The 22571-nt window shown below is 38.4% G+C and overlaps 2 protein-coding genes across 2 annotated transcripts in view; one reads left to right on the forward strand and one right to left on the reverse strand.

The window, feature by feature from the left end:
- The window catches only part of LOC106129891 (RIMS-binding protein 2), a 35681-nt gene extending 17973 nt beyond the window's left edge, over window positions 1–17708 (forward strand). Inside the window, exons 2-20 of the mRNA XM_060950725.1 lie at window positions 1003–1215; window positions 1544–1742; window positions 1900–2811; window positions 2888–3008; window positions 3090–3267; window positions 3514–3646; window positions 4235–4425; window positions 4622–4825; window positions 4910–5107; window positions 5701–5895; window positions 6102–6359; window positions 8330–8419; window positions 9248–9463; window positions 9638–9871; window positions 10071–10298; window positions 10936–11098; window positions 11469–11651; window positions 12983–13056; window positions 14413–17708. Of these exons, the coding sequence (XP_060806708.1) occupies window positions 1003–1215; window positions 1544–1742; window positions 1900–2811; window positions 2888–3008; window positions 3090–3267; window positions 3514–3646; window positions 4235–4425; window positions 4622–4825; window positions 4910–5107; window positions 5701–5895; window positions 6102–6359; window positions 8330–8419; window positions 9248–9463; window positions 9638–9871; window positions 10071–10298; window positions 10936–11098; window positions 11469–11651; window positions 12983–13056; window positions 14413–14865 (4443 nt within the window). The 3' untranslated portion in view covers window positions 14866–17708. The remainder of the gene's footprint in view (window positions 1–1002; window positions 1216–1543; window positions 1743–1899; window positions 2812–2887; window positions 3009–3089; window positions 3268–3513; window positions 3647–4234; window positions 4426–4621; window positions 4826–4909; window positions 5108–5700; window positions 5896–6101; window positions 6360–8329; window positions 8420–9247; window positions 9464–9637; window positions 9872–10070; window positions 10299–10935; window positions 11099–11468; window positions 11652–12982; window positions 13057–14412) is intronic.
- A 70-nt stretch (window positions 17709–17778) lies between these two features.
- On the reverse strand, window positions 17779–22219 carry LOC106129859 (phospholipase A2). The gene is made up of 5 exons (XM_060950695.1): window positions 22146–22219; window positions 20477–20605; window positions 19012–19171; window positions 18429–18581; window positions 17779–18091 (listed from the first exon to the last, which is right to left on the reverse strand). The coding sequence occupies exons 2-5, from the start codon at window positions 20529–20531 to the stop codon at window positions 18007–18009; spliced, it is 453 nt and encodes a 150-aa protein (XP_060806678.1). The 5' UTR covers window positions 20532–20605; window positions 22146–22219; the 3' UTR covers window positions 17779–18006.
- Window positions 22220–22571: the final 352 nt, after the last annotated feature.

Raw genomic sequence — 22571 nt, forward strand, 5'->3', positions numbered from 1 at the left:
TAATATTTTTTTCTATAAATATATTGTTTCAGTTTCTTAAAGATTCCTTTTTTTGATCAGATTGCTAAAAAGATGGTATATGTATATATTCTAGTCTAAATAAATGGAAAGATAATAAAATTACTTTCGTTGTTTTCGACACAATGTGATGTAATTTGTTATTAAAGTTTCTTTGAGCCTATCATATCAGTCCTTATCACCTATGACGTCAATCGATTCCGAAGGGCGAATAGCCTATCGACTCGCATTTAACATAAAATCGATAAAATATTCATACAGCTTTATGTGCTTGTAACATGACTAGAAACTTTTCTATTGTGTGTTCGATGTATTAATTTAACCTTATAGCGAAAGTTTTAAAGAAAATGGATTATTTTATTTATAGACGACATTTTCAATACGTTGCTTTCACGAGTTACGTCATGAGTATGATAAATACCATAAAAATGGGAATTATTTCTATAATAAATTTACTCTTAAATACACTTTCGCCTTTTCCCAATGCAAAGACTACTCATAAATTTACATTCAAGTATTCTTATAGATCTCTTTTATTTCCTCTGTGCTATCCTTCTCATCTTTGCGTATTACCAGTTGTCCCTTATATCACTATGCTTTAGTGAGGAGAGGGCTGCTCTCGCGTTTTCTTAGGTACTCTAACACGCACCCTTTCTTCGCTTCCTATCCTCATAGAATCTCTTTAGCGTCATCATCAGTCCTAAATACTGTTAATAATCTCACGACTTAAAACTAGTCTTTCCCATGGATGTCGTAAAAGGCGACTAAAGGATAGGCTTACAAACATGGGAATCTGTTTTAGGCGATGGGTTAGCAACCTGTCACACACAATTCTATCATAAAGCCAAATAGCTGAACGTGGCGCCATTCAGTCTTTTCAAGACTGTTGGCTCTGTCTACCCCGCAAGGGATATAGACGTGACCATATGTATGTATGTACTTAAAACGAGTGCATTAGCTTAAATATAATTTTTTATGGTTTAGAAAATGAGCGGTTACGGCGTGAGCGCTGGCGGGGGGATGTCAAGCGACACCGACGCGCTCTCGCGGCGGCTCAGGGAAGCGGAGCGAGCGAGAGCGGACGCTGAACGCGCTCATGCCGATGCGCTCGCGCAACTCCGCGGCGCTCAGCGCTCGCCGCTCGATGCGCACAACGTCGAACAGCTGCAGTCAAGGGCGAGAGAATTGGAAAAGAAGGTAAATCATTATGAATGTGTACATTAGTTTGTGTGCTGTCTATCGTTTATAAAAATTTGATGAAGGAAAACATTGTCCCTAACTAAACCAACATTGGATCATAGTTGTGTAGGAGAAGGTCCCTTGCAAAGGTTACGGATGTCAGGCAGCAGTCGCTACGTGTAAAACCTGACTGACCTGACCTGACTGACTGACCCAATGCAGGCTCCTAGTATAAAATGACACTCCCCGGGCTGTATTCCGGGATTGAAGATGTAACCGGGACTAACGCCGTAAGTAACCAAGTGAAATTAGTACCTTTTTGTAAACTTACTTAATTTTCCACCAGGCGGCATTGGAGACGGTCCGCTGCGAAGAGTTACAGCTGGAGTTATCGGCAGCATTGCGCGCGCGTGGCGCCACCTCTGCTGGGAGCTGGACAACGGCGCCCGCGCAGCCTGCCTCCGAGATCGAGCGTATAATGGCAAAGATAGAACAAGACAACCGCATCTTAGCTGAATTAGAACATACCAGATCCACTACCCATGGTAAACTTCAATTTAAATTGTTCTCATGAAGTGACCATATCTTGGCATTGACTTAGAAGACCTCAATGGTTGATAAAGCTTAAGTTCACTAATACATTTTTGAATTTACAGAAGATTCTAGTAATAAGGACGTGATAATAGAGATTTTTTTATACAGGTATGCAATCAAGTGGATCTAACCAGGCGTTAGGCGAGTTCCACTCACCGACTCCATCGCCGCTGCCGCACTCTTACACGAGCACGGCTGGCCACGTCGCTATCTGTCAGAGCAGCACCATGCCTACTCTCTCGGCATTGCATGCTGCTGGCCAGTTCTCCGCTCCTAACTCCAACTCCGTTGCATACTCCATAAGCGCACACAACCCTACGTCTTACTCCAATCCTATACCCTCTTATTCTACAAATTCTTATCTGACCAACACCCACCAAGTCACATTTACAAATCCAGTTACAGCTCCTATTGTTAATAATATCGGTCAAATTTCTAGCACCTTAGCCGGATTACAAAGTAATCTCCAAAATTTAACTGGAAATATGGCAGCGATGAGTTTAGGTAGCGCCTTGGTAGGCCCGACATTGACTGGAACTATGGCGGGAAGTGGCCTCACCAGCTGTCTGAATAATGTACAAACGAGTTTGTCTGGAGGACTGACGAGTACTCTAGGTGGTATACAATCCACGTTGACCGGAGCATTGTCGAATCCTCTTGGGAATCTCACAGGCGGAACGCAACTTAGTGCCCTAAACACGAGCTTGACTGGAACTAATGTGTATGGCACAACTGGTACTTATACGAACCCGCTCCTATCCAGTGGATTAGGTACCAACACAATGAACATTAAACTGAAGCCTTTAGATGAAATTGACCTTGGATTGGGAAGATATGGGACTACCACTTCGGGAGTAGGACGAGTGGCAACGCCTGTAACGCCACATCAACCAAGTTGGAGTTTAGGATTAGATAGCCAATTTGGACCTGATAGATTAGGAGGCATGGACGGATTCAGCCATGACCGAAACCAACGAGCTTTGTCGAGAATCATGCCCAATTCTGGACTAGATATGGACGGTGAGTTTAACTTTTCTAAAAACCAATGATATTTCATATAAATGATGTAAAGCTAACATAATATTTTGATTTGCAGTTCGAAATACACATTATATGAATGGTGGTGCTCCAACTGAGGGTCAGGTGGACATGTTAGATATCCCAGGCAAAGGCCGCTGTTGTGTCTACATAGCTCGATTTTCCTATGATCCACCTGAGTAAGTTTACATTATCTTTGCGATAAAATTACAATTGATACTTCAAGAACTACTTAATTTATATGGTAATGGTTTTTACAGAATTGAAAGTGCTGAGGGAGAGTTATCAATTTGTTCAGGGGATTACTTGTTAGTTTGGGGTCCACCAGACCCTAATGCTTCGATGCTTGATGCCGAACTGTTAGATGGTCGGAGAGGTTTGGTACCGGCCAATTTTGTACAACGACTAGTTGGTGATGACCTATTAGAGTTTCATCAGGTAAGTAACTTTGTATTGTTTAAGTAATAAAATTGAATATGGGCGATAATGGGCAACAAAGCAAAAATTATATAAATCATTTGTTTTTGCATAGTTATTAGAAGAGCATAAGGCACAAAATTGTCATATTCAAATTCATTCATGTACTCCTCATTGTCTTAATTTTTATGCTTTCAGTTTACAGCACCTAATGTCCATTAACACTTGAATGATTTTCTTGACATTAGAATGGCTATTGTATTTTAGGCGGTGGTAGCGACCCTTCGAGATGTGGACGAGTCTGCGACGACGGCGGTCAGCGACCTCTCGCTGAGTCGCGACGTGGCACGTCTCAGTGAAGTGGCCGATATCAGTGAAGGACCCGAAGATGACGACAATGGTAAGTGTTTTTCGTCGATTTACTTCTCCACTGGGCACGATTTTAGTTTACCTACCATATTTATTAAGAATTAATTTGACCACATTGTTCTTAGAAATGATGGTTCCTCATATTTTTTTAGAATACGTCAATAGATAGATGAATGACTAATAAATATAAAATTTAAATAGATTTAGAAGCTAAGTTCGTTAATGATTTTAAATTATTGATGCTAAATGCCAAATGCATAACTTTTTTGAATACTTTTATCATTCCGGTGTAACATATCATAACAAGTTCAATTTCTCGCATGCTGTCCCAAGCGCATCTAATATTTTAATGATGCTTAAAGAATGAATATCCAATGAATCACGGCAATTTATCAGCCGGCGATACTTAGAAGAAATAGAATAGAAATCGCATTGGCCATAAGTTCTGTAGAAATAGATCTATAGTTCAACCTTTATTACCTTCCCTATGACCCATCCCGTTTCCACCGGACTTCGCTGCACGCTTCTTCGCATATCACTCGCACTTCGCCTGCCTGGCTGCACTCCTACGCGATATACCCTCGGACCTGAACAGCCGAGCTGTTTTTCTCGTCGCTAGTGCCTGCGCCGCGGCAGCTCACGCTGGAGAGGCAGCTGAACAAGTCCGTGCTGATTGGCTGGACGGCGCCCGAGGGAGTCCAGCAGGCTAACATCGAGAGCTACCACGTGTACGTCGACGGCGTTCTCAAAACTACGGTGAAGGCGTCAGAGCGCACGCGCGCTCTCGTCGAAGGAGTAGACTCTAACAGGGTAAGCTGATTAGTCATTTTCGAATTTTAGTTTCAATCGTCTGTGTTATTTAGCTTTCATCTTCAGAGAGCACAAATAAGCATTAGCTCATCATCACTGTTTGCTTTTAGTTAAGATTTTTACCAATCTCATTGTAAAATACATAGACGTGTTGTTGTGAGAGATGTATGACTAATGACGATATTTTTCCTAATAGCCTCATCGGATCAGTGTTCGCTCCGTAACTGTAACAAGGCGTACCTCCCGTGATGCAGCATGCACTATGGTTATTGGACGAGATACTGCAAACATGGGGCCGACATGTGTGAAAGCGAGTGGAGTCACATGTTCTCAAGCTATAATATCTTGGTTGCCAGCTAACTCCAACCACCAACACGTCGTCTGTGTTAACAATGTTGAAGTAAGAACTTTCAAAATATATTAAACCGATATATAAACAGATAGCCGAATCCTATTTACTTCATTCAAAAAAATTTGCTTTTAGGTGCGAACGGTCAAACCGGGAGTATATCGGCATACTATAACAGGTTTATCGCCAAGCACTCAATATCGAGTAACGGTAAGAGCGAAGCATTTGAGAGCTGGACCTCCTTCTGGCATACCTATCGAGGAAGCTCCTGGGGCATACACAGACTTCAGGACTCTGCCCAAAGGTCTACCAGATCCACCAAATGAAATCATGGTATGTAAATAATACACAAACATATATGAAATTAGCATGAGGTGATAAGCATGCTTTATGACCCCGAATTTTTACAATATACTCTTTCACTTACACTCCCTGCTCGCTGTAACCTACTTTGACAGATTTACAATAATCACAATAGGAATTATGACAAATTAAACAAGATGAAAACTTTTAAATCCGTCCAATTCAGAGCACACGCACTAAAAGAAAGCTTACAACAATTTTACGAAATTACCTACTGGTTGAAATGTGCCAAATTTATTTGATATTGATATGATATTCACAAAAATACACCTATTTTAATTTCAAATAAAATCACATCCTCGAAGCACACAGCACGACAGTCTTGAGGAAGTCGCGTCAATCGCAACCATAAATCCAGCTTCAGGAAAAATTGTATTGACCGATCCCGACGCTCACCTAACTGTTAGCTTAGCAAACCCCGTCAATGTAATGTCGATTCCTTCCTCAATGTGGCTTACTAGTGTATCGACGTGGTCACAAACAACAAAATATTGTCAAAACCCAATTGGCTAGCGTACAAATGTTTGGCTGGATTGTTGGTGGTGATTGGTGCGGTGTCGCAGGTGGAAGCGGGGCCCCAGGACGGGACGTTGCTGGTGACGTGGCAGCCGGTCGCTCGCCCGCCGGCTTCGGGCCCGGTCACCGGATACGCGGTATATGCCGACGGAAAGAAGGTCACGGACGTGGATTCGCCTACCGGTGACCACGCTCTCATCGACATTGGCAAATTGATCGGCCTCAACCCTAAATGCGTCACAGTAAGTATAGGTGTCTAGAGCTTTATTTGGCTGCTACGCTACGTTTTGGCAATATTTTCAACAAATTAATTCCTTAAGATTGATATTGTCATAATTAATGGCATTGTCATTATGAATTCTCAATTTTAAAATGTACCGAAACAATTTTTTAGACACTTTATCGTTGTGTCTGTTCAAGAAAGTTAAGGCCCAACCAATATTTTCAGGTTCGTACAAAATCTCGAGATAGTCAATCTAGTGATAGTGCACCAACGCCTATCCCACCAGCAGTACTGCGCGGAGTGGTATCGAGGATGCCTCGTGGTCAGCACACTATGCCGAATCAACCCGGCCCTGGATACAGTAGAGTTGCTCAGCGACCCCAACCATACCAGCACCAACAACAAGTCATTGAACATGACGAGAACTTATCTGATAAAGAGATTTTCCCCACCAGTAACCGTCATGATCAACACGCCGCTCAGGTAATAACCCTCATATTGACATAACAATTTAATTGATTACACAGATTGATTTTGATTCATTCCTTTGTGTGTATTTCTTTTAGAATCAACGTCAATCATAAAATTAATCTGTTGCTTTTATTTGAGAATAAATTCATCCAAATGTCTACATTTTTAAAATATTCAAAATTGGAAAAGTCATTATTAAATGTTGGTCGGCACAGCACTTTGTCTACATTTGGTTTGCAAATCAATGTTGTATATTTCGTGTGTAACTTCAACTTTCATTTCGCCAGTATATTTTTATTATTTATGATGTTGGTTAAGTATTTGATATATGAGCTTCATCTTTTATTTTTTATCTGATGATTCTTCGTCTGTGTCTTCTTAGCTATCATTATAATGATCAATGTCATATGTTCTCTTCTTGCGTGATAAGCTATCTATTTTTTTATCAACCTAAATTTAATCTGAATCTTAATGATGTTTATGGATAGCTTTTCATGTAATATCGGTGTTGCAAACTGCACTCTTTATACTATCTCCTGTGGTTCTGTCGCTGGCATCTTCTCAATGTCCAGTAGTTCTTTGCCGATCGGTAACACGACACGACCACTCGCGCCATCGACTTTAGCTATGCACTCGGCTCGAACGTTCAAAATTAAATGCATACTGCTTGCGACTAGATCAGTAGTCTCTAGTGCTATTGGCCGATACCCGAACAACGCACGACACCTTACAAATAATACTTAGAACAAATAAAGAGCTTGTACTTTGTGACACAGAAAAACGTCCATGGAGCTCATGTTTTGATCATTCCACTTAGAAACTAACCTTACCTCGCTCTCTCACATAACTTTATACACCTTTCCATAGCCTACGAGTGGATTCGGCACAGGTCTCCTAAAGAGCATATTCGACAAAATAACCCCTTCGGTAAGGAATTTTAACACGTCTTTTCAAATATTTATTATTTATTTCTGGAGTTTTTAACCTAACACATTTTGTTTACTTTATAACAATTTCAATTAATTTGTTTTATGAAAGTGTTTTGTTTTTATTAGTTACGCAATGAGTTCATTTTTGTTGTTTTATGAATTTTACTTCCACAGTGTGCCAGTATAATAGATAATGATATAAATAATTAGTAGTCATAATTATAATGAGCATATAAAATCAATTATATATACTTTTGAGTATGCTTTTATACATAAGTAATATATTAAAGTAGACAAAACAATAAGTAGAGGAGAAGTACTTTAGCTAATTTATGCATACTATTTATCTTTCTAACAAATAATTCAATATATTTACATACGGATACTAGAAATTGTTAAAAAAAAATCATAGGAACTAGGTATAGCTTGTTCTAAATAGAAATTATAATACAACATTAGAATTGTCAAAAATCGCGATTTAAGTAATAATATTTCTGTCTAGTGTATATATAGGTTATAGAAACTAAATAACTTATCTCGTCTAGGTTCCATTAAATTCAATGATCATTCTTCGTCTCATTTACATTTCATTAACGAACACATACTCATACTGAACGAACTGTACATGAAATAATTGAGTCGCAAGTCGCATCGCATAACTGTATTTATTCTCATGACGAAATAGCCGAATGCTTCCACGACAGCAAACTTTCAATTTCCACTTCAGCTTCTGCGGCTTCACTGCTCTAAACGTGTATTTCCAATCTATTAAATTCAGTAACCTGTTGCTGTACTACATAATTTTAGTGTACACTTCTAATACCTTACGGCTTGAGTTCGTCTGCTTATTACATTCCTATAAAATTGACTCCTGCTTTGATATTTTACATGAATCCAAATTTATCAAAATGAAAAGAATAAAGACGATCACGTCACCAATCAGCACCATTTCTTCATCCGCATCGTCCATAATTACGTCAGCACGTCCATAATTTCACTTTGTTATGTCTTGTTTAAAAATCAATGCTAAAATGTTGAATGACCGTGTGGTAGCAATCGGGAATACCAGCCATCGAAATCACTAAAGAGAGCGGCGCGGAGCTGGGTAGCGAGGATGAGGAGGCGTCGCGTCGTCGCCCGCAGGTCTGCGATCTCTCTAATTCTCATCGATGTGCTCTACATGTGCTAGCACTATTCACTCTGCTCTCTCTATCTCTCTATTTCAAATATGTGCGGATTCTCTCCCGACCACGAGTTTTCATTTCTCGGTGTTCTGTGTTGTAATCTTCACTTACTGTACCGTCCTCGATGTTCGATGCTACACACTCGACACAGAATCACGCGTCTCGTACACGTCCAGAGTTTAAAGACACGTTAGCACAGACAATTCACAATGTCCCTCCGGTTTGAAAGTTAGGCAATCCAGAATAACATAGGTCCACAAAGCACTCGATACAGTCTCATATCACTCGAGCATGTACAGCGCGTGTTTGTTTGACTGTTCCTGCATGTTGTCTTGGCTTCGACGCGTACACTCACTACTCCTATCACACACCTTCCAAACTCAGTGTCTCTTAAATGTTATGAAGTAAAGGTTTTTGTGTAGACGTTCATTCCGACATAAACTGTTTCTGAGGTATTTCACGACAAAGTTCTAAAACGATTTGATCAACAGTTTTCTTTATTTACGTATACTGCTGACAAGCACTTTTGGGACCAACCGTTATATTATCTGCTATGAATGATATGGTTTCAAGTGTAAACGCTGCACGCTAGCTTTCGTTGTGCATGGGGGTTTCTAGTGCTACAACGGAATGTCTTGTTTATTTATCGTCCAAGGAGCAGGTAATATTTATATCGCTTACAATGCAACGCCACTGAAGAAAATTTGGCTATGGGCTTGAGATATTGCTGTTGGCTTTTTAATGGAAAATCTAACCTTATTAATGTGTTGGTTCGTACGGACGTCAGCAGCAACCGTCCCAACCAGTGCAAGCGTCGCAGCAGCAATCGGGTCAGCCGTACCCGAGTACACAAGCCTACCATGGCACGCAGCAACCCCCCTATCAGCAAGCCGGCCAGTTCCCAAGTAACCAGCAGCCTCCGTACCCTGGCCAGCCGCAGCCGTACCAAAACCCGCCTCCGAGGAACCACCATGAGAGAGGCCGCCCTCCCAACCCGCACCAGGTTCTTTCAATGCCTTATCCTTATTCACCGTAGCGATAGCATACTTCACAAACTACCTTTTTTAAGTTTTTGCTAACATGTCTTTAAGATTGAAAACTTAGAGGTAAACATGTTTCTTTTCTACTTCACACAAAAGGCGATTTCGCATTTTAATACTTTTTAAAATATGAACAGCAACAACAACAAGCGCAGCAGGCCGTGATGCAGTACGGTCCTCGTGGAAGTCAGCCCGCCGGGCCCCGGGGGCCTCAGCCAGTCCAGCTCCGCCATCATCAGATGCAGGGCCACCCTCAATCTAAGAGGGGTCGCTTCTTCATCGCGTTGTTCGACTACGACCCAGCCACCATGAGCCCGAACCCTGAGAGTTGTGATGAAGAGTTGCCCTTCAGTGAAGGAGACACCATTAAGGTTAGTGTAATACTATAACAAAATTTTACTATTTCTTGAGAGGCAACTAAGTTTTCACGTAGCTTCCTGCCTTATTCCACGAACACTTGGGGCAATTTGCGACAATGTTTTCTCAAACGGTGTAACTAATCTTTGTTTAATAAACATAAAAAGTATCATTGATTTATTCTTATGTTTTCGATGTTTTCATAATTTATAGGTGTGGGGCGACAAAGATGCAGACGGCTTCTACTGGGGCGAGTGCCGTGGCAGGCGAGGGTACGTCCCCCACAACATGGTGGCGGAGCTGTCAGAGCAGGAGGCGGCGCAGGCGGGCCCGAAGCCCAGGGACCGCTGGACAGACGCGTACGCCACTCAACCCGTCAGGCGCATGGTCGCACTGTACGATTATGACCCGCAAGAGCTGAGCCCCAACGTTGATGCTGATGTAAGTGTTAGTGAATTTTTATTGTAAATAGGATTATAAAATCTTTGGATTGGATTTACATATAAAGATTTATACTAGGAAAACTTATTGTACTGAAATTAATCTAAAATGAGATGGTGCTAAAATATGTAATATATCATCTTGATAAATAAGGTTCGGTTTAGAGAAATATTTGCAAAATGAAAAATATTGTAATAAACAACATTTCTTAATTGATAAATAAAATAAATAAATATATACGGGACAAATTACACAGATTGAGTAAGCCTCGAAGTCAGTTCGAGACTTGTGTTACGGGATACTAACTCAACGATACTATATTTTATAATAAATACTTATATAGATAAACTTCCAAGACCCAGGCCAATCAGAAAAAGTTCTTTTCTCATCATGCCCTGACCGGGATTCGAACCCGGAACTTCGGTGTCACAGACAATCGTACTACCGCTGCGCCACCGAGGCATATAGATGATAGACGCTTGTGCACAAGAAATCTTATTCTCAAGTACAACTAATTTAGGACATATAATCATTCTACAATACTTTCAAAATACTCGTACTCATTTGACGGAATCATAGCCTTAGAATTAATGTTAAATTACTTAAAACTTACAATTTCCAATATTCCATATTCCAGGCGGAGCTCAGTTTTCAAACGGGTCAAATAATCCACGTGTACGGTGAGATGGACGACGATGGGTTCTACATGGCAGAGATCGACGGCGTCAGGGGACTGGTGCCCAGCAACTTTCTCACTGACGCCAACGATCAGTACGCTGTGCCCGGCCAAACTAGCCAAGGTTGGAATTGTTGTAAATTTATTCAGATCTTTTATTTGAAATCATCAATTAACTAACTAGAACTTTAGCAAATAAAATATAGTCCGATGTTTGATATGCAACATATTCTGCTATGGATTCGACCTTATAAGCATATACCTTCATAGGAAACGCAAGATGGGATGAGATTCAACTTTGAAAACTAAAGTTCCAATCCCAATAAATTAACCTCGCATGTAATTAACCCTTACTTAATTTTGTTTATTCTACTGACCCTTCTTTTCACCATCGCCTTTCTGTCTTTGCTATCAAATTTTTTACACCCTGAGGTCTGTTAGAGATTAGGCCGATGGGGGTCAGTGGATGTTAGGACATGTTATGTGTCATACAGGCGGCGCGGGTGGGGTGCGGGGCGGGGGAGCCGCGGGCGGTGTTGGTCCCGGAGCAGTGGGAGGGGCAGGCGCGGGGCGCGGGCGGGGCGCTGCCAGCGCGCCCGGGCCCGGGGCGCGAGGTCCGCCGCCTCCGCCGCGTGACAACGTCGCGCCCGCGCCCCGTAATCACCACCGGAAGGCAGGTGCGTGCCCACCCGCCCTACTGTTGCCGCGGTCGGCTTTTCATATTCGCTGTCATAGATTCTCTCCCTGTTAGACGTATAAACTGATTTTTAATTAATGATATTAATTCATATGAGGCGGAGCAATAGGGTTCACGTTGCGGTAGATGACGTCTTGAGAGTCAGTGATAATCTTGTTTCTGTTCTTAGTCTGTTTCTTTGTAACAGCATTACACTGGATATCACATTCATGTTGTTGTATAGGGTCTACTGTAAATAATAAAAATATGGTGATTTATTGTGCACCATCACTGCACACTTGTGTAAAGAAGAAGAGAAATTCTTTATGTGCACCATTCTCAATACAGCTTCATTTACCGCAGCTAGTGGCCCACGCTCCTAGTTTAGGTAAGTTCGGTGACTGCGCGGTCAGGGTCACCGAGAGCTTTGAGTGTTTCATGTTTGCACCTTGGACTTGCTATGTGACTACTGAAAGACGCTAGCTATTTCGCTCTGGTACCCTCTATCATCTATCCTGTACACAATAAAATGATTGCGACGGGACTCGTTGCGAGTTCTCAAATTTTCAAAGTAATTTGAATCTACCGAAGCTGTAGAATTCACCGTTTGGTTGCCTTATCTCGGCTTATGGGCCAACACCAAGATTACATTATATTTTTCAAGATTTTCTATTTCCCTTTATTAAAAAGTAAAATTACATTATTAAAGAAAATAATGAAAGTAATTGTATTACATGAAATTCGGAATCTGATCAATTTTGAATAGTTAATTTATGATTCTGTGGAATCAAGTAACTTGATCTTGCATTAGCCACTATCTATACCCAACATCCTTTGTCATGTTAGCAAGCTCTTTAATGACAATGCGAGTCCGGTTGCAATCTACGGAGCACAAAGACTCTTGGTGTATACTTTGCTAAATAACACTATCTTGGATTACACAGTCACAAACATCGTTCTTACCGAATCACTGTATTATCTGTTAACTCTAAAACGCGGTTCGATAATTTGGCACACTAAACTTATCCGTGTTTATATCTAAAGAGAATTAATATATCTAAAAAGAAGTCTAAGGACCTCCTTCGTAAAATGTGAGACCTTATTTTATCTTTCATTACATTATCTATCCTACTCTCTATCCTGTTTTTATTTTCGTTTACGTTTCTCCCCATGATATAAATTAAAAGTACTCCACGACAGTGGGTAGGCTCATCAGTTAAATACACGCAACATACTTTTGCACAACTCTCACGGTGCGCGTGAGGTGTGATCCAAGATTCAAGTGGTTGTCTGTGGTCACTATATATGTTGTGTGTATTGTCTGTTTGCTAGATGCCTGCCCTCTTCCCCCTTCTCAGTTAGACCACAACACATGCGCCAGTAATCCAGAACAGGCGAATTCTCAGGTAAAAATACCGTTTATAATCGACCCACAACAATACTGTTTCAAATATACTATGCAACGAATTTAGTCGTTTTTTTGTTGAACTATCACTTCATATTTCTAGATTTATTGTTTCACTATTTCCTTTTCTTCATTTATTTATCTATATTTATCTTGCGTTCCATTACTACGCTCAGTGTACAGGCCGGTTTTGATTACGAACGATGGCCCTCGGCTCACTTGGTCCATTAGAATGTTTCGGTTATCATAGAGTCCATAGTTATCCTCGTACACTTCATTAGCTGTCATGCCATATAATACTGGACCACATCATACAGCTACTAGAACAGAACAAATACTGGCGTATACTTCACTCACATCAAATTACCATAACCCATTCACCATGATGTTAATACAAATCTCTGAGGCCTGTGAATGTGGTCCTACTACTAAACGATTACGATAACGAGATTTTTCGAAAATCAGATATCGCAGTTAATATTCCAAAAACTTGACTCGATATGTAATCGAATAGTACTTCTAGGAATGCTTTCTGTTGTAGACTAGTACTAAGCATGATGAATGTAATCGTACCATTAAAAATGTGGAATTTGGTGAATATTCCTGCCCGTCAAAATATTAATAATTACTATTTCTTTAGAATGATAACCAAGTAAGCCAGTTGTTTGTACCTACCTAACTTATATATTTAGAGCATAATTTCTCTCTCACCAGCTTTAAATAAGGCAATGCATGTTTTAAATTGCACATTCTCTTTATAATTATAATAGTAATATAAGTCGCAGTCGCACAATTTTATGCAAAGCAAAAATGTAGATCAGAACTTCTGCTTCATGATCATATTTTTATTTTGTTTTCATTGGATTAATTTATTTGGTACAGAATGTAACAGTACCTTGGCTATTAATTTAATTATTGTTCAGTCGATTACAAATTGGCCTTTTAAATTAAATGTTTATCAGGAAACCAATAACTGAATTAAACGTTTTGGTGTTTGCGACAATTATGATATGACGATCATCCAAAATTTTGACTTTCGTGTTCAGAAATAATTAAAGGTTGTATAAAGTATTGTGAGACTTGGACGGGTCGAAGGTACTTTTAAATTCTATGTTAGGATTTTTTTATTGCAATACTTATTAAGAAATAATTTACTTAAATTTTTTTGTAGTATTTACGACCATAAATTATTTACATAAAAAGTATAATGATCTAAAATAGGTATTATCATCTCATAATGTTTTTATATTTTATACCATCATAGTAATTTTTTCAATCATTATCGAATCATTTTTGAGCTTTTAATATTTAGTTAGAGCGAGCATACGCTAGAATGAATGCTTGATTGAATTCACAGGCGAGAGCGAGAGGCGTGGGGAGCGTGCAAGCAACGACCACGATCGCGCGCACGAGCGCTGGTAACGCGGGCACACCCACCGTACAGTCGCCGGGCACAGGGGGTATGGTCAGCATGGGCGGAATGACCAACATCAACAACATGGGCGGCATGGGCAACTTAGGAGGAACAGGCACAGCGGGAACTCCAATGGGCAGCGCCGGAAGCGGAGGCGCTGTCTCTGGAACCGCCGGCCAGGTGTCGGGCGCCACTTCAAGCGTGTCTCCCGCGCGCCGCGCTGGACCTGCCGTCGTACCCGCGCCCACTGCGCAACCCCTGCCCGTCGCTCAGGCGCCGCCGACTTCCCAACCCAATCTCATGCAAAAGTTCACCGAAATGACTGCGCCCGGCGGCGATATCCTCAGCAAAGGCAAGGAGCTCATCTTCATGAAGTTCGGCCTCGGTGGCAAATAATGTCGGAGAGGGCTCATAGCCCCCTGCACCGTGGCCGTCGCCCTGACAATGTTCCGCTCATGAGATTTCCTCACCTTGTTCGTCTTTCTGAGGGGTCGATTTCGATGAGACGCTCGCCTTGGAAGACGCTAGAATTTGACGTCCAGTTTGGAGGGATTTACAGAGGAGGATTGCGGTCGTGGTGCGGATTGCCTGGGAGTCCCGCCGCAGGTGGATTTGGACGTGGTCTCCCGTCTGGGTGTGTACGGAATTTTTCTACTTTAACGGTTCACGGCCGGCTATGGAATGAGAGTACTTACTATATAGGAAATTTTGTAAATAACAATTCAAAACGCACAGTCTAGTGAATATTCAAGTATTAGTGCTGTCTCGATAGTACCCACGGTTGAAGTTTAAGCTCCTGAAATTAGTTGTGTACCTATCTGTTTTCTAATTCTTGGACTATATCCCCTCTTTTAGATTTTAGGATAAAATATGAGTGAATTGTTAATACATATTTGCATTATTTCGTATGTGTAGATATGAAATAATATAACAGTTATTGTCTAGTTACCTAACACAATTACGTGAATAGTGTGATTTTCTACATTACTTTTTCGATCGCTAGCTGTGAATGACATTTACACAATAATCAATGAAATATTTCTTTTAACTACAGTCCGAATATTTAGATGGAGTTTCGAAAATTACTTACTCATGTTCTCCATAACGATTATTGTTTTCTCTCTAAGGCACTATGTCCCATTGTTACCGTCCTATTGACCAATAATATTATTATTTAAATCTCAGTTTTATTCCGGTTGACTGATAATTTGAAAAGTAAAATCAAATGTGTTCAAATAAAATTTAAACTTGATAATAATTGTAACCATGTCATCTACGTATGTAACCGCAACTAACAACCCTATTAAATAATATTTCAAAATAAGTGTAAGTAATTCTTCAAATTTCGTATTTATATTATTAAATATCAAAACGAGTTATCTCTGGTATCTTCAAGTAATTAATTTAAAGAATATATGATAATACACGAACATAGATGGCTATTGAGGTTTGTTGATAACCGGAAGTAAGATCCACTGCTGAAATTTTAAATATTTATTGATACTTTTAAGAGATTAAGTAAGCGCATTAAATAATATGCCTGTTCCCTTATATATTCTCGAAATAATAATATTCTGTGATAGTAGACGTGATACCATCTTTATCATTCTTGTAAAATTATAACTACAGCGTCATTTATCACTTAGAAATACTTTGACAACTCAATTGATAAATAAATTGATGGTTCGTTAAAATTTCTCATATCTTTTATGACGCTTAATTAAAAATGAAATTCTTTCTCAAAAATATTCTAAAGTCCAAATATTACGATTGTTATACATTTATTAAACAGCATATATGGGGTATTCTAAAGTAAAAAATATGCCCGAGGGTTGTATTAACAACTGGCTTGCGATATTATATAACCCAAGTAGGATAAATAATATTGCAAGTCTAATAACTTGGCATGCAGATTTTCTTAAGACCACCTTTGCTATCTTTTGATGCTTCTTTTGTCCGGTTACCTTAAAAATTTGTTTGTTTCCTTTAAAACTAGGCAAGATTTCTTAGCCAATATGAGCTGTCTCGTTTCGTTTTAATAATAGGTTTGAGAATGGTATTATAAGGTAAGTACCTACACAGTATGCTTTGCTGCTAGTGTAGGTATGGAACGGACAAGACTGCTTGCATGAAGTTTTGTTAATTTAGAAGTAATATTTATACTAACTGCATATTTAGGCAAACCAAAAAACTCGTATTATGTAAGAATGAAAATACTGCAAGAAAGAAGGGTTAACTTGAGATAATGTAGCTTTATATCTGTGAAGCAGGATTCAATTGTAAGTGCTTGTAAAAGGAAACAGTTTTGCTAGCTACATAATATTAAGCTATATTTTCTCATACAGGAACCTCGTATGTTATTGAAGATTCATGGCCGTATCCCGTCTCTAATCTTATAATTCCATAGGCTCACCCACCAAACTTACCAATACTAACCAAATATATTTCACAAGTTCAATACATATGTATTTAATAAATCTTACGTATCATGTTTTAATCTTCGTGAAATGAAAAAATCTATTATTGTATCGATTGAATATGAACCTTTATTATTAACAAGGGAAATCTTAAGAGCGACGTTGAGTCTAAATAATTTATAAAATGTTCTAATGTTGTTATTGTATGTATATATCGGCGATAAGGTCGCTTGGATAGGCTATCGGAGATTGCTCACTTCGTACAAGGGATTCTTTATAAGTCCTCTAAAGCTTCATTATCTAACCAACGTTCTCGTGTATTAAATCTTTTCACATAAATCCAGATTTAGCTTGCGATTCCTAGTTGTAACCATTGTATAACATATATAACCCCACTGTTTAGTCCCATATATATAACGTATATTTAATTGGTTGTAAATAATCATGCGTGCGCCTGGGATAAAGTATTGTTAGCTAAGCACTGTGCTACATATCTACCTATATAACATGTATTTAAAGTTTTTCTATCATTAATGAATATTCTAGCGTTATTTCTAACACCGTTCGAAGTTGTTCACTTGTTTATAAATTGTTATGAATCTGTATTCATATCTTTTATCACGACATGTATATCTACGTGTATGGTTATTTATACGAGATAATATATAATATGTATATTAATCGTACATTCATGTGTGCATAATTTAAAATAAAGAGTTGTATAATACTTATAATTAATGATGAATTATGGCAAACACTATAATGGATAAATCTCTAACAATGTACCAATGAAATATGCTGAGACAAAATAAATAATACAAATGCCGCTTCTTTATTTATTGTATTTTTCACACTCATACAAACAAACAATAATGAAATACACTTACAAAAACGCTTCGACTATCTTTAGTCCTATAGTACATTTTGTAGAATTAAAAATTTTGGGTAAGGATTGTGCAACGGGCAATTGTTTTTCTTTCGTTTTTAATAAAAATAAAGATACCGTTAATAACCTAACAGTGTATTGCTTTCAAAAAACGAAGGCAATACACAATTAGTACACATATACACCTCTAATAGTTCCAAGCCTACACGCAAAAAGTAACAAAAGTATTACACACTAATAATTTGATACGTAGAACCATTGGTATGACTTCTCACCGGTCGAATCAAATTCATATTCCAAGCATTTTCTATTGAGCCACCTGAAAAAAATTACAAAGTTTAAATACTTTGCTTTATTCTTGAGGTTTTTAAGAAGCCTTCCCCTAAATGGTGATATATATTTTATCATTGTTTAACTCCGAAACTACTGAACAGTACAAACAATTTTTTTCAATTTTTACATGTCCTTGTCACACACATCACATATGTAAGATACATATGTATTTCCTACATCAAAATCAAGAGTGTCTATTTGTAAAACTCCAGCGAAATCCATTCAGTGCTTAAATTTATAAAATACTGAAGAACAAGTGATTTTTTTACTCTTGAACTAGCTTTTCTTGTTTTTTTTTTCTCAAAACTATAAATAGTACTAACCCGCCTCTCCGCTTGCAGCCCTTGATCGGATATTCTTGTCTGTAGCACTGTTGGCCCAAAGCGTTGAAGTAAATGGTGCCAATTTGGTTTGATGTTTTTGTGCCAGCATTGTGAAGACACTGGCGGAACTCTTCGTCGCAATCGCAGCTTAATCTGTTGTTTTAAAAAATCATTACAATATCGAAACAGTCGTTCCTCAAGCGTCAACAAAACGTCCATTAAAGGTAACAAAAACACTAATAATAGTTACAATAAATATAATCTATAACAAACCCATTAAAAGCTAGTATAGGAAATCGATCTTCAATCTGATCGTCGGAACGATTCACGTGATCCTCAAATCAGGAATGCACTTGTACACAGAACTGGATGCTTATATTTTGGGATTTCGGGTTGGGTTGAAGATGAATTGGTGTGTTGTACCATTCAAAGTATTTTATGGAAATACATTCCTTACCCAATCCAGGATCATTGTCATAGAGACGCGTCCCGGGCTTTTTGGGAGAAATGAGGATGAAACCTTGATAAACGTCAGGAGGATGATATGTTTTCTCAAAAGAGTGGCGTGTGAAGAATATCTTACCTAGAATAGAAAGCTTCATTCGTGAGGTTATGTCTTGTTTCGCCAGCCGCTATGACGTCGGGACAGTTGTCGTGGGCGCGGCAGCACTTGTCGGTCTCCACTGCTGGACCTAGGTCGTCGAAGTTGTCTGCTATATTGCCCGAACCGCACCATTTTGTATCTATAACATCAGTTACTTATTTAAGTTTTCATGACGAATGTCAGTGTCAGTCAAATCCTACCTCGGGCATATATCAATTACTCTTTTCTGGGTAATGTATATTGGTTTGAGTGCTAACTAATCGATGCTCTTAAGTTGAGGGAAAACATCGTGAGAAAACCTGCACATTCAGGCCACTGAATGAGTATCTATGATCCTGTATGAGTTAGGTTTCCATGCAAATGTTGCGGAGGTCAGATTAAAGTCGCTTCGTGTAAAAACCTGACACACCCAATCCAGGATTCGTGGTCAATGGCGTACCCCGGGCGTCTACTCCAGAGTGGTGATAATGTAACTAGGATTATAATTTATGGCGGCCTCTGGGGCGCAGCGGTAATACGCTTGTCTGTGACACTGGAGGTACCGGGTTCGAATCCCGGCCAGGGCATGATGAGAAACGAACTTTCTCTGATTGGTCTGGGGCTTGGATGTTTATCTAAGTATTTATTATAAAATATAGCATCGTTGAGTTGGTATCTCATAACACAAGTTTCGAACTTACTTCGAGGCTAACTTAATCTGTGTAATTTGTCCCGTATACATTTATTTATTATTTTTTTATTTATTTAATTAGAAGTTTTTATGAGTGATAATGGAGTTGTTGAAATGATTTTTTTTTAAATTTTTATTTATATTTTATGCTACTATAAATAATTTATTTCTTTCTTTCTAAGTATAATGTACCTTACAGAATATGTTTCTACTATTATTGTAAGAAACAAATGCTTATAAAAATATATATATCATAATGTAATACTCGTAATAAGTACTTTGTCTACAACAATTGTCTATGTCATTGGTTATTATGTGAAATTGTAATCGTAACGAGCCATCATAATTTTTTTTTATAAATAACAGGTAATTTGCAGTAAAACGTAATCACAACAAGGGATTTGAAGCCGGTAATTGGTTGCAAATTTTGCAACTTATTTATTTATGTACAACCAGATAAAAAAGAAATTTAGCTAAAGAAAAACTTTTTCATTGGCACTACTTATTTCATAAGAAATTTCTTCCAGTGGATATAATCAAATCACGTCTTTATCTCTTACGGGGTGGCAGAGTCAACAGTCTTGGAAATACTGTAAAGCCACATTCAGCTGTATGGCTAATTGGTAGATATTGAGATTCCAAGTTGTAAGCCCATCGCCTTTAAGAGTCCCAAGTTTATTAGTCTTACCCTTGATTGAATTTTACAATCTGCGTGGAAAGACAGTATAGGTATAAACCTACATAAAATAAATAATAGTCAAAAAACCTGCTTACTTGGATATATCAAACTGAATTTCAGTTGTTTTAATTCCTCATCAGTAAGTTCCATTGTGTCATCATAGTCAGCCGATCTTGATAGCTGGACATAGTTAACATCAGTGAACACCCAACTGTTACCAACGTCTATCAAATTGAGCAGAACAACTGCTAAAATTGCTGTAAAACCCTTCATTTCAACTGTTACTTTTAAAAAAACCTAATAATCAGATGAATTTTCAGGACTAAATAAAGTGTAAGTAACATTTTTCTTTATATATTCGTTAAGTGTTTGTTTAACATAAGCTGGGGTTTGAATGAGCGCGATTTACGAATACTATGGAGGTAAAAATAACATTATAAATAAACCGTGGAACATATGGCTTGGAAACTTAATCAGGGTCATAGGTATATAAATTCTCATAGGAAACAGTGTTTTATTTCATAGAATTAAAATTACAGAAATGTTCTTAGATTAAAAAGTAATACGCATAGGTATGTAGGTATTAACCCAATGAAAGATTAGGTAGGTACGTATAGTGTTTGTGCCTGAAGATAAATAAATTTAAAAAATAACAACAGAACTGTACATAAAGGCTTAGGGTAGACAACGAATAAAAAAATAACAATAAATTTATGCATTTTATCAAAATTATTTAATGACTAGTAACTAGGTATAACTTAAAATGAAATAACTAAACTCAAATTTATTGTTCAATTTAGATGTGCCATCAATAAGTGTTTAATAAATAGTCGCTGTCATACAAACCCTAGCTTTATAATGGCCAAAAGTAATTGAAGGACTGTCCTTATATCTCCGCTCGAGATATCGCAATTAATCGTTTTGTAAAAGGTGAAGTTTTATTTTTTCCGGATTCTCTATACTGATAACAAATATTTGGTAATACGTTCTACCGCGGATGTATCATGGTCGTGTATTTGTTTTTCAGAGATTTGGTGTGAGCGAGCACACAGGAACTTAAACAAAACAACATACCATTATATCCTGTATGCTAAGTCTTACGTTAGAGTGATACATTATAATTTTAATGATACTATAGGTACAGCAATCACAAGGACATCACCTCACTTCGTTTTTCTTTCGTCTAGTCATGTAATTTTCTCAGATTAACTCTTAGACGAATATTGATCTAATAAGCTAGGTCCACAGACATATCTGAGGCAAAAGCCAATGGTCAAAATACTCGAAATTATAATGATCGAACCGAAATTGCTTACCCATGGCCATGAATATTCTTAATAGCGATGGGCTTCAAAAGTTTGTAAGCTGTTCCCTTGGTTGGTTTTGAGTAATTTGCTAAGTACCTTCTCCACACACGGCGTTCATTCTTTTTCTTTCCTGGTCCCCCCTCCTCGTGGAGACATTAAAGAATATTTTGGTTTTCCAAAGTCTACTATACATCTCATGTCAAAACTACAGAACACAGAAGAAACCGATATCTATAATTTTATGCATTTACAAAGTTTGTAATCCAAACTATATGCATACAAAAAAATTGGTATTGGTATATTGCATGCGGAAAAGGACACAAGGTATTTTTCACGTGGGCGGAGCCGCGGGCGAATGCTAGTAGATTATAACCTTAAATAGATAAGCACCGGTTACAAAACATAGTTCAATTAGTATATCATTTGAACGTAAATTCTAATTTACCATACTAAGTACCATTATCGTGTCTCCATGCCCCAGGGAGTAAGTAACGATAAGCGCCTTTATCTTTATTTGCTTTCTTCAAGTCCACGCTAATAATATAAACGGGAAAGTCTGTCTGCCTGTAACACTTCTATGGCCAAACCGTTTGACGGATTGTGGTAGAATTGAATATTGATTTGTGGTTTGCCTATTCCTTCTATATATCATTAGCACGAAGAGAAATATAAATGTGGATAAAGCGACAGAAGTAGGTATAGGTACCTAAGCTAAGATCATGGCATGTGGCAAGATGTGGTCTCGGCCTACGGAATAAGCGTTATTTTTATGAACATTTGATTGATGCTGAATAATTCCAAATTACAAGGAAGAGAAGCAACGGGCACTCACTAAGTATGATTTTCTTTGCTACTAAACCAGTATAGAAGTAACAAATTAGTT

Source organism: Amyelois transitella, chromosome 22, assembly GCF_032362555.1.
Source record: "Amyelois transitella isolate CPQ chromosome 22, ilAmyTran1.1, whole genome shotgun sequence".
NCBI lineage: Eukaryota > Metazoa > Arthropoda > Insecta > Lepidoptera > Pyralidae > Amyelois > Amyelois transitella.